Below are 15023 nucleotides of genomic sequence, written 5' to 3' on the forward strand. Positions count from 1 at the left end.
ATACATATATATAAAATAAATGCTAATTGACTCAGTCTCCCTATAAGGGGGTTGGACGAGATGACCTCTAAGGTCCTTTCCAACTCCAGATTTATAATTCCATGAACTAATTTATCCCAATTCTATTCATACTCAAGTTTTTAACATGTTAAGTGGTCATCCAAATTTTGCTTAGAGCCCTAAAGCAAGGAGGGAACCAACAGCTGCCTCCAAAGGCAGTCCATTCCACTCAGGGCAGTTCTATTTGTTACCAAGTTTCCATTGAGTTTATATCAGCCTCTTGGCCATTTCTCTCCATAGCTCCTAGTTCTGCTCTCTAGGGCAGCCTTTTAAATACTCGAACACAACCATCATGTTGACCCCAAGTCTTCAATTTTCCAGGCTAAATATTTCAGCAGTTCATCTGGAAAAAACGTAAGGGTTTTATTGGACTGCAAACAACATAGCATATATCAGTCAACATTTACTAAACACCCATGCCAGTCTAGAAATTGAAAGCAATCTTAACCTGTGATCAGAGAAATACAGTTTCCTTAGTACATTCTGTGCCAGTCAGAATTTTATTTAATTTTCTTTTAAATCAATTAATTATTTAGTTTAATTTCATTGAATATTTTGCCTAATTCTGGCTATCACATTTTAGGAAGGACATTGATAAACTGGAAAGCTTTTAGAGAAGGGCATCTGGAATAGTGAACAGTACTGAGATCATGCCATATGAAGCTCAGCTGAAGGGATTGGGAATGGTTAGCCTGGAGAAGAGAAGTCCGAGAGGGGGAAATGCATGCATGATTGGATGGACAGATACATGATTGCAAATATTTGATAATCTACTCCTCAAAGGATGGGCTGAACTTGTTTTGCTTAGTGCCAGAGGGACAAGGCTACAAACAATGGGTGGAAATTACACAGGCTGATGCAGGTTTGATGTTAGAAAAGCTTCCTCACAAACGGAGTGACCTCAGAGTAGAATCTGCAGCCTTGGGCAGAAGGCAGTGGATTTCTTCTCTTCTGAGGTCTTCCAGTAAAGATCATTTGTCTAGCATGTTGTAAAAAACAGTCTTTTTCTGCTGGAGTTTGGACTTGAAGGTCCTAAAACCCTTTCCATATCTGAAATTCCAGGATTTAACTCACTCATCTCATAAGTGAAATGGGAAGGTTGGACTGACTAGAGCAGGGACTCTTCACCTTTTTGTGGTGTCATGAACTCTTTCTTATAATAATCTTTTTAAATGTATAAAAAGAAAGTAATTTGGATTATAAAGGAAACTAATTATATCAAAATATTTTTTAAAAACAAGTTTTTGGGTTCAGGTGAAGAACCGTTGGTCACTAGATCATGTCTAAGGTTGTTCGTAGCTAAAGTCTTGGTAACTTATGATCCTCCAGCAAGATAGTTGGAATCTTCAGCCCTGGAAAATTCTTGTTTGCTTGTAGCCTCTCTCTGAGCCTGCTAGGAAGACCTCTAAAGGTCTTCCCTTGGGAAACCTGAGTTCCTGACGGTGAGAAGTGGGTATGCTCTGTAAATCTGCGTCAGCTGAGAATCCCCCCCTCCCAGGCCTATGTCAGGAAAAAACTGTTTCCCCCAACATAGGACCATCTGACCTCTCTCCTTCCTGTTGCCCGGCTAGGGCTTCCCATGCCCCTCCCAGCATAATTCCAACAACAAGTAAAAAGGTCTTATGATGAGATTCCTTCTTTGTAAAATGACGTTGTCTGGGAGACAGCAGGAGAAATGGTACCTCTGGAATCAGACAACAGGTACAAGTGCTGCCTCTCACACTTGCCAGCTGTGTGACCTTGGGCAAGCCACTTAATGTCTCTCAGCCTTAATTTCCCCATCTGTAAAATGAAGAGATTGCATTAGATGGCCACTGAGGTCTCTTCCAGTTCCAGTCCTGTTATTTCCTGTTCTCCATGGTCCCCTTTTAGCTTTAATGATTGATGGCTTATCCAAAATACCAATCTCATTACAGAAACCCCCTTTACCTTCATGCAGGAAGGATCATAGGTTTAGATCTGAAGGGATTCCAACCCCCTCAATTTACAGATGGAGAAACTGAGGCTTAGAGGGGTTGACTTACCCAAGATCTAAAATAGATTGTATCAAGAAACTTCTGAAGACTCTTACAGAGAGTGTCTATGATGCCATGATTTAATTGCAGATTGTCATTAGCAAGACTGCTTTAGATAACATGTGGATACTTAGGCAAGTGAAGGTAGGAAGAACTCGTTCCTGAATGCCCATGCATAAAATGAAAATGTATTTTAAAATAACATCTTCAGTTGTACACATGTGAGTGTATGTGTGTGTGTGTGTGTGTGTGTGTGTGTGTAGATAGATGTTGCAGGGGTAGAGTAGGCATTGTGGTTCAGTGAAAAGAACGTTGGATTTGGCATCAGAAGACCTGGGTTCTGCGGTACTTTACTTATGTGACCTTTGGTGAAGGTTACGAAGATGTTGGGCAGCCACTTACTCACCTAAGCCACTCTGGGTGCCAAGAGGGACACTAGCGTGGATCAGACATTGTTTCTGTTTATAAAGCAGATTATCTGGTAGAGAGATCGGCATCAGTGCGCCAAAAATGAATGCTAGTTGGCTTCAGCATTAGAAAAGAGATTGGCATCAGTGCACCAAAAATGAATGCTAGTTGGCTGGTTGCTGAAGCATTAGGAAAACAAGGGTTCAAGCCCCACCCCTGTTATGTACTGGTTGTATGATCCTGGGTAAGTCATGTAATCAATCTGCTAGGCATCAGTTTTGCTAGGAGTAAAATACAGGGATCTCTAAAATCCTTTCTAGTTCTAAATATATTATCTAATGAGCTGATCAAAAGAAAGGGGGAGAGAGAAAGAGAGAGACAGAGACAAGCAAGTGGCCATGGAAAGAAAACAGATTATTTGTTTAGGAAATAAAAGTTATCCTCATAGTAGTGGCAGTTTAGGTAGTAGGAATGGATAAGAGAGAGAAGGTGAGATAGAGACAGAGAGGGAGAGAGGAAGCAGGAGAAAGGGGGCAGAAGGAGTGAAAAGGAGAGGGGCAGGAAGGAAAGAGATAAGTAGGTAGATAGATACAAGAGGGAGGGAGGGAAGAAAGGTATAGATAATGGATGAAAGAGGAGGAGGAGGAAGAGGAGAAAAGGAGAGACACAGAAGGAATGAGTAAATGAATGAATGAAAAAGCATTTATCGTACTGTATACTATGTACCAGGCCTTATGCTAAATGCTGGGATACAAATACAAAAAAACAACACAATCCTTACTCTCACACAATTTCCATTTTAATAGAAGAAGATAACAAATTTAGAGAAGTAATAGTCAGGGGAGAGTAGAGTCACATGCCAGAAGGTAGTCTCCAGGAGGAAACTGTCTACAGTGTAGTCTGCTACAGAGAGGGCAGGACAGATGAGGACGGAGAAAAGAGTGCTGGATTTGAAGACGTCGAAGAGAAAGCAGTCCTTGGGAGTGGTGAGGGCAGTGAGTGGGTGATGAGGCTGGAACCCTGAGTGCTTAGAACTTTCCTATGAGAATTCTGGCAGTGAAAGGAAGGATGAGAGTTTGAGGAGACAGTGGGGTCAAAGGAAAAGACATACTAATAGCTTTCAGAAGTTTTCAAAACAAAGCTGGCCATCCTAGTATCTGCTTTTTTTAGTCTTCAGGAATCTGGGCTGAGTGGGAGGCTGGTGCTGGGGCTGGGCCTGAGAGATGGGATTACCAGTTAGTGGTGATAGCTAATATTTCTAGAGTCCTTTAGGGTTTACAAGGTGCTTTACATCCGTTTTTTCTTTCAGACTTCACAGTAATTTTGTGAGGTAGTTGGTTCGGGCTGTAGTACGCCCATTTTACAGGTAAGATCACTGAAAGCTTAAGTGACTTGATGGAAATCACAAAACTTCTAGTGGCAAGTTGTAGAGAGGAAGTGTGATGTGGCCTGGGGTCAGAATTCCTGGATCTCTGTCTCTGTGCCTAGGAGTACCTCTTTCTCTGTCTCTGTCTCTCCTTCCCTATGTCCCACCCATGTCACCCATTCCACTACATCTCGGATGACTTGGGAGTCTCCAGCTCCAGCCCCAGGTATCCAAATGTCTCTGGGCTGTGTCCACTTGGTTACCTCCAAACCAGCCCCATCACATCTAGACATCTATCTAGAAGCATAGCTCCTCTTCCTGCTTCTGCCACAAACCAGCTTTGGCCAAGTTATTTAATAGGGTGGGTCCTCACCTGTAAAATAGATAGGATATTTGCCCTGCCTTGTGTACCCATTTGCATCAAGGCTAAAATCAGATAACAAATGCAAAAACACTTTATATACACCATAAGGTTCCCTGTGAATGCATGATCTTATGATTATTATGTTACAAATTGCTGGTGGCCTTGCAGACAGTGGGATGCCATGGAGGGAACAGTGAATTTGGCGTCAGATCCTGGGCTCAAACCTCAGTGCTGGGACTCATGAGACCTTGAGAAAAATCATTCAGCTTCTAGGCCTCAGATTTTTTGTCTGCAAAATGAAAGGATGAGATTGAACAACTTTCAAGGTCTCTCCTTCTTCCAAATCCCTAAGTCCTAATTGCACTTGGAAAATGAATAATCCAAGGTGGGTTTTTTTTTAAAATGCTTTTATATATAAACTCCAGATGATGAAAATTTTGGATTAGAAATGGTCTAATTCTGGACCACTACCTACCTCCCTCTGGAAAATCAGGCAAGTCATTCCTGAAGACCCTGAGATTTCGAGCTCCTTTCAGGTAGTATATGGGGGGGGGGGGAGGGAAAGGAGGGGAAGGCAGCACTGGCTCCTTGGCAGGCTCCTGTGGTGATGGAGGAGAGGAAGGGTGCAGTTCAATAGAATCCACAGTCAAGATACTTCTATGGGTGGTCCAAATATGCTCCTTCCCAGAGCCCTAACTGGTAAACCACCAGGTTTAAAACCTTTCACCTGGGAGTTCTCTGAAGACGCACATTGTCACATGGCCTGAGTACCCCTCAGCCTACACCCCAAGATCTTTTCTCTGTGACCCCCTTCCCCTTATACAGTTTGGGGCCAAATTCAGTTCCCCTTTCACCTGTGCCTTTGGCTCCTCTGTGCTGTTGCTACCTACCCCTTCCCCCATTGAACTTTCCCCAGGGTGTTGTTGGGCCATTTCACTTGTGTCTGACTCTTTGTGATCCTGTTTAAGGTTTTCTTGGCGAAGATATTGGAGTGACTTGCTATTTCCTTCTCCAGCTCATTTTACAGAGGAGGAACTGAGGCAAATAGGATTAAGTGACTTGCCCAGGGTCACACAGCTAGTAAGTGTCTGAGACTGGATTTGAACTTAGGAAGATGAGTCTTCCTGACTTCAGGCAACAATTCATCATTACAACTCTTCCCCTGATTCCATGGTCCTCAGTTTGAGGCCAGTGGTAGGCTATGGGCTATATCCATACTTATGGAAACACAAAAATGTGGTGCAAAAAGAAATTGTAGCAGTGACCATGGGAGGACTTTAGGAACTACTTTTATTTTCAAACTCAAGTATGTGACACTATTCAGTAAAAGGCTGGCACACCTGTGTGTATTTACGATGCTTGGGATTTAAATAGCATGGTGCACCAAGCCAGCACCCCCAACCAGTCTTTCCCACTTGGGCAGCCAGACATGTTCATGCTTTCTTAGAGCCTAAGGACACCTATCTGTGTGTCCAGTTCATGGCTACAGGAAGAGCAAAAGACACCCAGGGACTGATGCTCATCTGTTATACTCTTGTAGGAGAGAAGTCATTTCCTTTGGAGGGAGGTTGAAGTGAACTCCAATATCAAAAGATGCTTTTTGACTCATTTTTTACTGAACCTCTTCCAGCCTTGGTTTCCTCACCTTGAAAATGGAGCTGACGATGCCTGTAGGGTTTTTCTGAGGCTCCATTGAGGTAATACCAGGGAAGCTCTTTGCCAACCTTAAGATGCCACAGAAATGCCAACTCTGATGATGACCGGGGCAGCCTCTATCTTGTCCTCAGGAGTGTTCCTACCAGCTCTTTGACTGTGTACAGTGTCTCCCACTTGCACTTCTTCAGGCCAGAGACGACATTTCAGAAAATCCTTGGCCAGGGCTCATTGCTCATGGCTTTTCCCTGTCATTGTATTATGTCCCTCAAGACTTTTTGGAAATGTCTTGCTTCTCAGCCTTCTCCTCTCTCTGGTGAGGGTCCTTGGCTTTGGGCCAGGTGAATCCCTTTCTGCTTCCCCTCTATTTTGTGAGGGTCCTGGCTTTGGCTGAAAGATGGGGCTAGGAATACCCACTTGGTGTACCCTCACGCACTGGAACATGGCCCCTCTTGTGTAGCATCTACCTGGATCCAGGAATCTTTCAGCTCCTTCTCTGGCTTCCTGCTTTCCAGGGACCAATGGCAGAGGCCTCCATTTGAGCTCCCAAAGGGGACACTGAGGCAGCCCAGAACTACCTCATCCTGTTTGGGCTCAGGCCTGGGAGCTCATATGGAAGTTCCCTCTAGTCTACCTGATATGCTCAGACACACCGATTCTAACCCTGGAGGCCTTGCCTTATGATCATGTTCCTTTGTTCTGTCCTCCATCCTCTTTGACCTTTTGGTACATCCTTGGTCCATCAAGCCTTTGGCTTCATCTTTCAGCTAGTTTCCAGCCATTATTTAGGATGGCCTATTGAAAGCAGTTGGGGGTGAACTGGGCGGGGGCATAAATGGGACTTGGCACAGGTGGGTGCCGTTAAAGCTGAACTGTCAAACCAAACTGTTCTCTAACTTGGAAACAACACTAGCTTCTGAAGTCTTCAGTCTCCTCTCACACCAGAAGAGATGGAGAAACATCACAGGAAGCAGAGTGAGGTTACCAAAGGAGGGGTTTCTTTTTGCATGTATGGCCTGTTGCCAAGATTGAAGTCTGGGAAGATAGAGTTGGAGTTGGGGCAGTTACTGGAGTGAGGGAAGGTGGTGCAAAAATCTTGCAGGGGGAGGGTGGGGTATTGTTATTGTACCTCTAATTCCACCAGAGCTGGAGACTCCTCCCCAGGTAGGCAGGACCCTGGTGGGAGGTGGGAGGAATGAGGGTGTGTCTTAGATTCCTGCAGGCTTACTGCTGAAAAATTTCCTGGGGGTCAGGGTAGGGGTGCTTCTCCAAGAGAGCCCATGGGATGATGCATGTTAGGTGTGTGAGGCTGAAGACACATTTCCCCAAGCAAGGGATCTACCTGTGCTCATTCCCTCCTGTGAACTTTCTTGTAAAGGAGGTGGGTTAGTTATTTTCAAAGGTACAATAAAAATCACAAATAAAAGGGGGTGTCCAGTGATGAAAAATTCTCAGCAAGTCAGTGGGCTTTTGATGCTTTGAAAAAAAATAAAACCAGTTTACATCACATGGTGAGTGGGTTATTGGTTACTGTAACACTCTTGGTAACTAATCTGTCTCTAGGAGAAGGACCTTCATGATGGAGTTAGCAAGAACTCCCTCCAAAGGGGTGGATCTACCATTCTGTGTGTGTGTGTGAGTGTACGTGTGTGGGTGCATGTGTGTGCATGCAGGAACATTTTTATACATTATTTCCTTTTTCTTTTAAAGTTTTGAGATAAATACAATAGGGATAACTTTCTGGGAGGAACCATTCCCACTCTTGTGAAAAGCAACTTTAGGGAGAAGAAAAGAGGGGAGATGGGATGGGAGGTAAGTGTACAGAGTCGTGCCAAGGCCAGAAGTTGGAGCAGACAAAGCATATCAGCTGGGAGGGACCTTAGAGACCACCCTCTCACTTTATGGAGAGTGGAAGTCAAACTCAGGGAAAGCGATTTGCAGCTAATTAGTGCCAGAGCTGGGATGAGAATCCTGGTTTCCAGACTCCTAGTCCAATGCTCTTCCTGCTACCTTCAGGTTTGACATTGATGTTGACATCACTAGGCTAAAGTCTCCCTAGGCAGCCACTGAGAGCCTAGAGAATAGGGAGAGTACTCAGCGCCATACTGCATTTTCAATAAAGGCATTCTGGCCCTTCTCCTTGAAGGCTGCTTGAGTGAAGAGGCTCTTCCCAAAGGCAGAATTCCTTGGAGAGAGTGACATCTCTCTCCATCTTGACCTCTCCCCTGGACAGTTTCATCGGGACTTCATATTCCATCCATCATGGTGAGTGAAAAGCAGCCCATCTCACTCCCAGACTGGGGTAGCAGGGATGCCGAATCATGAATACACCCGTGTCCCTAACTGCATTAAACAACTGGAAAACGGTGACATGCCAGGCATGTGTGAGCAGGGTCACCCACCAGCTGGGGGTCCAGTTGCCCTCTATTGCTCTGTGGGCTGCTCTTGTTGCAGCCCTGAGTCCCACCAGGAGTCCCGCTGGGAGGCAGAACAAGTGGCTTTTCCAGATGCCCCCTCCGACAGTTCGGTGCAAGAGTGATAGGAGCTGTACAGGCCCAGCACAACCGTGAACACAAGAATGGCTGCCGCCACCATCCAAATCACATTCCAATGTTGGCACAGCTTGGGGTATAGTATTTGTAAAAAATGAATCAAGGCTTCAAGTTTGCTGCCAGAAAAAGAGAAAAAGATGGGAATTTGAGTTCAGTGGATACCTCTTCACCCATGCTCTCCACTCCCTGCCACCCAACTAGCATACTTTCCTGTTAATGAGACCATCCAAAGACAGACCACTCAACCATTTTAAAGCAAACATTTAGACTCAGGCAGTACAGTGTAGCAGATAAAGAAACAACCCATCCCTGGTACTGAGTAAGCTCTCACTGCTCTAGGCTATTCTCTAAGATTAGAAGCTGTAGTGAAGGCACTGACCTACATTGGTAGAAGGAATTACCTCATTTAGGGGTTCTCATACCACTGAAATCCAGCTCCTGCCCCTATATTTAGTTCCTATAGAATGAAGGTTTTTTGCTTTTGTCTTCCTAAAGAGGCAGAGATGGGGACACTCCAGGAATCCTATAATTATGAAACATAATATAACAAAAAATGCAATTATACCCATTTTGTAGAAGAGGAAATTGAGACTCAGAGATATCAAGGAACTTGCCCGATGGCTGCACAGCTAGTAAATATCAGCAGGAAGTCTTTTGGGTCTTCTTTGCTTCTTGGCTAGTTTTATTATTATTAATATTTCATTTTTACTGTGCTTTTTCTCAGGAAGGAGATGCGGGAAAAGCTTCTTACCTAAAACAGTTTTCATGGGATCACAGGTTTAGAGTTGGAAAGGACCCTAGAAGTCTCGTAATGTAATAATTTCATTTTGCAGATGAGGAAACTGAGGCCTAGTGGCTTGCCCAAGCTCACACAGGTTCTGAGCTGTAGAGGAGAGCTTGGAACCCAGCCCCCTGCCTCCAAGCTCAGCATTTTTCCCACTGTGCTTCTCCCCATCTCCCTTGGTTCAAGAGGACTGGAGCTGGGGTGCTTTAGGATTTCCATTTCAGTTGGGGGCTAATGCTCCTGGCACATGACTAGAGGAGGCAGGAAGCATGTTTTCTGAACTAAAGCGGCCTGGGTGTGTTTGCAGGGCGTGTAAGCAGTGGAAGCCCTTACTGGAGAGGAGGGTGTCTGGGTTTTCTGGAGAAAGCTAGGTTTGTTTCCTTCAGTTCCAGGAGACATAGGATGAGTAATGAAGAACTCTAGGCAGCTCCTGCTTGATTCCCTGGGTGCCTCTGGGCAAGTTAACCTTTTAGATCCTCCCCTATAAAATGAAAGTGTGGCTGCATTCAATGCTGAGGTCCCCCAGCTCTAAATCTGTGACACTGGAGTCCTCTGCCCTTGTGAACCATAGGGTGGGGATTCTGCAGAGCCTCAAGCCAAGTCCTGTCTTAACCCCACCTTCCCTCATTGTCAACCTGACAAAGTGGCTCTGTCACTTGGCAGTCCCACGAGGCAAGGGCTGTGGCTATGCCCAGAATACTTTTGGTTTCTGATGATTAATGCCAAATAGTCAGATAAAATGCAAAAATTCACAGTGAACAAGCAATGAGGGAGCCCTGGAGAATTCTGGTGCCCAGCTGGAAGTCTGCTGGACAATGGTGTGGATCCAGGGACCCAGAGGATTATGTGACGCCTGGTCCCGAGGAAAGCAGTTTCCAGGCACCTCGAATGATCCTGGAGTGCTGCTTGGGGCTGGGTGGTCTCAACCCCACCTCTCTTCATCCTGCAACTTCTTTCTTTTTAAACACAGAAAACCACATTTCAGTGTCACCAAGTCATTTTGGCTTTTCCTTTGCTCCCAGCAAGGCATGTGCTCGGTGTACCTGCTATCTACTGCTCAGTGTGCTGGCCTCCAGACCAGCCTCAATGAGGGGAGCAAAATGGGGCTGAAGGTAGGGCACCCAGGCCAGAGGCTTTCTTCTATTAGAAAAATAAAATATTTTATCTTTATTTTTGTTCTATACTTAAAAAAAAAATTATCAAACATGAGCACTGTTCTATGCTTAGGAAAGGGACTGGACCTTTTATTTCATTAGCACAGGGAAGTCTCAGGTGGGAAAACTTCCTTTACCGATGCAGAAGGGTACCTGCTCTGCAGCCTAGAGTTTTAAATAGTTGCCTAGGACACCAAGAGGTGATGTGATTGGCCCAGGGTTACCCAGACTGTATGTATCAGAGGTGGGATTCGAACCCAAGCCCTCCTGGCTTTGCAGCTCTCTCTATCCACTATGCCATGCTCTGATAAAGAACATTGTATGTGAAACCACAAATGTTACATAGAGCTTCCGTAACAAAAAGAATGTAGTAAATTCAACACATTGATTTCAAACCTATTCTATTTGTCTCCTAGTCCTCCTTTGTTCTCTTCTATGTATTTAAAAAATGCTGTTATGACCTTCCTTCCTTTTTCTCCTTTCTTCCCTTCCTCCTTTCCTCCCTCCTTCCCTCCTTCCCTCCTTCCCTCCTTCCCTCCTTCCCTCCTTCCTTCCTTCCTTCCTTCCTTCCTTCCTTCCTTCCTTCCTTCCTTCCTTCCTTCCTTCCTTCCTTCCTTCTTTCCTTCCTAACTTCCTCCCCAAGCAGATCCCCTACCCATATTTTTAAAGTCCTTCATTTAAACAAATAAGTACAATCAAGCAAAAACAAATGGAAACATTGGCCATGGCTAAAAATGTGTCTTAATTTTCCATTCTTGCCTGTGGTACCTGGTTCTGGTCCTGCCCCACCCAATTCTCTTTCCCTCAGGTCCTGTGGCACTCTGGGTTGTTGACTCTTTGTGTGTTTCCCCCTCCCCCCCCCCATCCATTATCTATCCCCCCCCCCCCCCCCCCCCCCCCCTCCTTCTCTCTCCCTCTCCCTCTCTCTCTCTCTCTCTCTCTCTCTCTCTCTCTCTCTCTCTCTCTCTCTCTCTCTCTCTCTCTCTCTCTCTCTCTCTCTCTCTCTCTCTCTCTCTCTCTCTCTCTCTGTCTCTCTCTCTCTCTCTCTTTCTGTCTCTCTCTCTCTGTTTCTCTGTCTGTCTTTGTCTATCTCTCCCCTCATTTCCTCCTTCTTCCTCTTGCTTTCCCTTCCTCCCTCTTTCTCTATCTTTGTCTCTCTCCATCTGTCTTTCTATCTCTGTCCTATCTGTATAAGATAACTATTTCCATCTTGTGTTTGCCCTGTTCCCTGCCTGGTTCTTTGGCCTTTGGCTGTCCAGTGCCAGGCTCTTCTTTTAGCTTTGGGAAATGCTCTGGTGGCAGCTAGAAGTGTCTCACCTGCTTTTTAGCTCCTCTTCCTCTTCTTCTCCTTCTTGCCCTTCAAGGCTTTCATTTGTCTTCTCTTCATCTTCCTTCAGTCCCTGAAGCTCTTTGGTTTTCTTTAGGCCTTCTTGATACCTTCAGGGAAAGAAAAGTAGCGTTTGTGTTGGTTTTGTTTTGTTTTGAAGCTGGGAAAGGCCAGCCCAGGGACAACTTTCCCATTAGATTCCTAGAGTTGGGGGACTGTCAACATGTGAGGCTTCCTGTGGTTGTGGACGGGAGGAAGAGGCTGGAGTGTGCAATTGAGACACCATCCATTCCCAATACTCTTTCTCCTGTCAATAGAATCTCCTCTCATCCTTCCTGTTTGCAGGAAATGTCACATAAAATGTTGGTCACAACCCACTCCCTCCCTCCCCCCCCAAACCAGCCCAACAAAACACTCTCTTCTCCTCAGCCTTTCCCCGGTTTAGACCCCTTGTGCTCCCACCCCAGCCCCTGCTGGGCCTGGGTTTGCCTTCTCTCTGAGGAGAGGCTGCTCTGATAGAATATAGTGTATATCTATATCTATATATATAATATGTGCAGGGTGAGAGGAAGGGAAGAGAGGCAGGAAGACTTTCCAGGGAAAGCTCCCGGTAATATTGGATCAGTGTCAGAGCAGAATCAGAGAAGAATAATTATAATGATAACTTACACTGCTTTAATGTCCTGAGATGGACAAAGATGCTCTCCTCATATCCCAGTACCTGGTGTAGTATGCGTTTAATGATAATAACTAAAAAGTACTGATTACGGAGCACCTATTGTGTTCCAGGCTCTGTGCTAAGCACTTCATAATATTATCTTATTTGATCCTCACAGAAACCCTGGGATGTAGGTGCTGCTATCATCTTCATTTTATAGATGACAAACAGAGGTCAAGTGACTTGGCCAGGGTCACACAGCATTTGAGGCCAAATTTGAACTCAGATAATGCTGACTCTCAGCCTAGCACTACCGCCACACCGCTTAGCTTTCTGCGTTTAATAGCTTAATAAATGCTTGTTGACTGATGTTACCCCAGTGAGGCAGGAAGTACAAGTATTGTTATTCCCATTTTTAGAGAGGAGTTTCAGAGAAGTTGAGAGACTTGCCCAGGGTCACACAACTAATACCCTTTAAAGGCAGGACTTGAATTCAAGACTCCTGAGTCAGAGTGATTTCCACCCCTTTGAAGTGCCTCTCAAGTCTTTTGGTAACCTGTTTTCAAGTTTACTTTCTCTTTACACAAGTGCTCAAAACTCTCCATGGTCCAGTTCTTCTTTCTTTTAAAAAAAAATTCTTAATATATAATATTTTTATTTTCCCCCAATTACATATTAAAGCAATTTTTTTTTGCATTTTTAAAGTTTTGAGTTCCAAATTCTATCCTTCCCTCCCTCCCTTCCCTCTCTGAGACAACAAGCAATCAGATGTAAGTTATACATGTGCAATCATCTAAAAGATCTCCAAATTAGTCATTTTGTACAAGACTTCAATAAAAGGAAAGGAATGAAAGTAAAAAATAGCATGCTTCAGTCTGTATTCAGACAGTATCCGTTCTTTCTCTAATAGTACATAGCATGCTGCATCATGAGTCCTTTGGGATTGTCCTGGATCGTTGTATTGCTGAGAAGAGCTAAGTCATTTACAATCCTTCATTGTACAATGTTGCTGTTACTGTGTACAGTGTTCTCCTGGTTCTGCTCTCTTCACTTTGTATCAGTTCATATAAGTCTTTCCAGGTTTTCTGAAATCATCCCACTTGTCATTTCTTATAGCACAATAATATTCTGTCATGGTCATATACTACAGTTGGTTCAGCCATTTCCCAACTGATGAGCATCCCCTCAATTTCCAATTCTTAGCCATCACAAAAAGAGCTGGCTAGTTCTATTTCTAACTTTACTTCATATTCTTTAGATCAGGGGTTCTTTATTTGGGTTGTATAATTTTTTTAAAAAACTTCATACACTCTCAGGGGTTTTTAATTTGGGTCTGTACATTTATTTAAAAAAAATTAATACCTATGTTTCAGTAGAATTTATTTCCTCCATAACTCTGTGCACTTTATTTTATACAGTTAAAAACACTATTCTGAGAAGAGGTCTATAGGCTTTACCAGACTGCCTAAGGGGATCAGTAGCTACAAAGTAAGTGCTGATGATGTTTACTATTGGGTACCTGAGGACTTCAGGGGAAGCTCTTATGATCATTTCCTTCCTTCCTTCCTTCTTAAGCCATCATTGCAATGACTTCAGAAGAGTAGAAGCCCCTGGAGGGCAAGGACTATTTCCTTTTAGTCTTTGTACTCCTAGCACCTATCACAGTGCCCAGAACATAGCAGGTTCCCAATAAATGCTTATGGGATTGAAATGAATTGGAATCAACTAGTAAGATTCTTCAGTTTCTTATCTTATTGGATTTTCTTCCCATGAGAAGGATGCCCAGCTGAACTCTTGGAAAGTTACCCTTTGGGGGCGGCTAGGTGGCAGAGTGAATAAAGCGCTGGCCCTGGAGTCAGGAGGACCCCAGTTCTGTTCTGGCCTCAGACACTTAGCACCCACACAAAAAACTAGCCGAGTAACCTTGGGCAAGTTACTTAACCCCAATTGCCCTCCAATAAAAAAAGAAAAAAAAAAAAAAAAGGAAACTTACCCTTTGTTATATGCTTCCTCCTCTATCTTGGCCTTGATCTCTTGGCTGATCTCCTCCAAAGTACTCTGGGTCAGGGCAGGTGGAGCACTGGGGGCAGGGCCCTCACAGTCTTGGTCCCCATTGGACTTCCCGCTGGTGAGAAAATGAGGGACAAGAAGGGATGCTGAGTGTGGGGAATGTACAAGTCTTTGGTCCCTCTGCTGATCTCTGGTGATGGAGCCCAAGGACTTTTTAGAATGGAAACTCCATTGAGAATTGGAATTGTTTCATTCTTTGTGTTTCTGTCCCCAGCACTGAGCCCAGTACAGGTGCTGAATAAATGGTGTGAACTTGAATGCTGTTTGATTCAGTCTGGATCTTGTGTAGGTGTTTCAGTTCAGACCAAGGAGGGACACCCTGGATCTCCCAAGCCACACTGGAGCAGAGAACAAGATTTAATTTGGGGCCCTAGAGGGAATTTGCCTTAGAGATCATCTTAAGTACTTTCCAGTGCTACTCCCCAAGGTCAATTGTTGAAAAAACATTTTTATTCTCCAAGAAAATTCTGAGGACTTCTAAAATAAGATCTGGCCCCAAGCCCATTGGACCCTACTACCACCAAGATTTACTATTTTTTTTTTTTTTTGCTTTTTGGAGGGCAATTGGGGTTAAGTGACTTGTCCAAGGTCACACAGCCAAGATTTACTCCT

At 44.4% G+C, this 15023-nt stretch overlaps 1 protein-coding gene across 2 annotated transcripts in view; it reads right to left on the reverse strand.

The window, feature by feature from the left end:
• Positions 1-5486: 5486 nt before the first annotated feature.
• The window catches only part of IRAG1 (inositol 1,4,5-triphosphate receptor associated 1), a 151475-nt gene continuing 141938 nt past the window's right edge, over positions 5487-15023 (reverse strand). For both annotated transcript variants that reach the window (XM_069091217.1, XM_069091216.1), the window contains 3 exons: positions 14335-14466; positions 11674-11793; positions 5487-8534 (listed from right to left, as the gene is read on the reverse strand). In XM_069091217.1, the coding sequence (XP_068947318.1) occupies positions 8291-8534; positions 11674-11793; positions 14335-14466 (496 nt within the window). In that variant the 3' untranslated portion in view covers positions 5487-8290. The remainder of the gene's footprint in view (positions 8535-11673; positions 11794-14334; positions 14467-15023) is intronic.

This window comes from Petaurus breviceps, unplaced genomic scaffold (genome assembly GCF_028583685.1).
Source record: "Petaurus breviceps papuanus isolate PSGF00001 unplaced genomic scaffold, PetGlider_PUasm1.0 188, whole genome shotgun sequence".
Taxonomy (NCBI): Eukaryota; Metazoa; Chordata; class Mammalia; order Diprotodontia; family Petauridae; genus Petaurus; species Petaurus breviceps.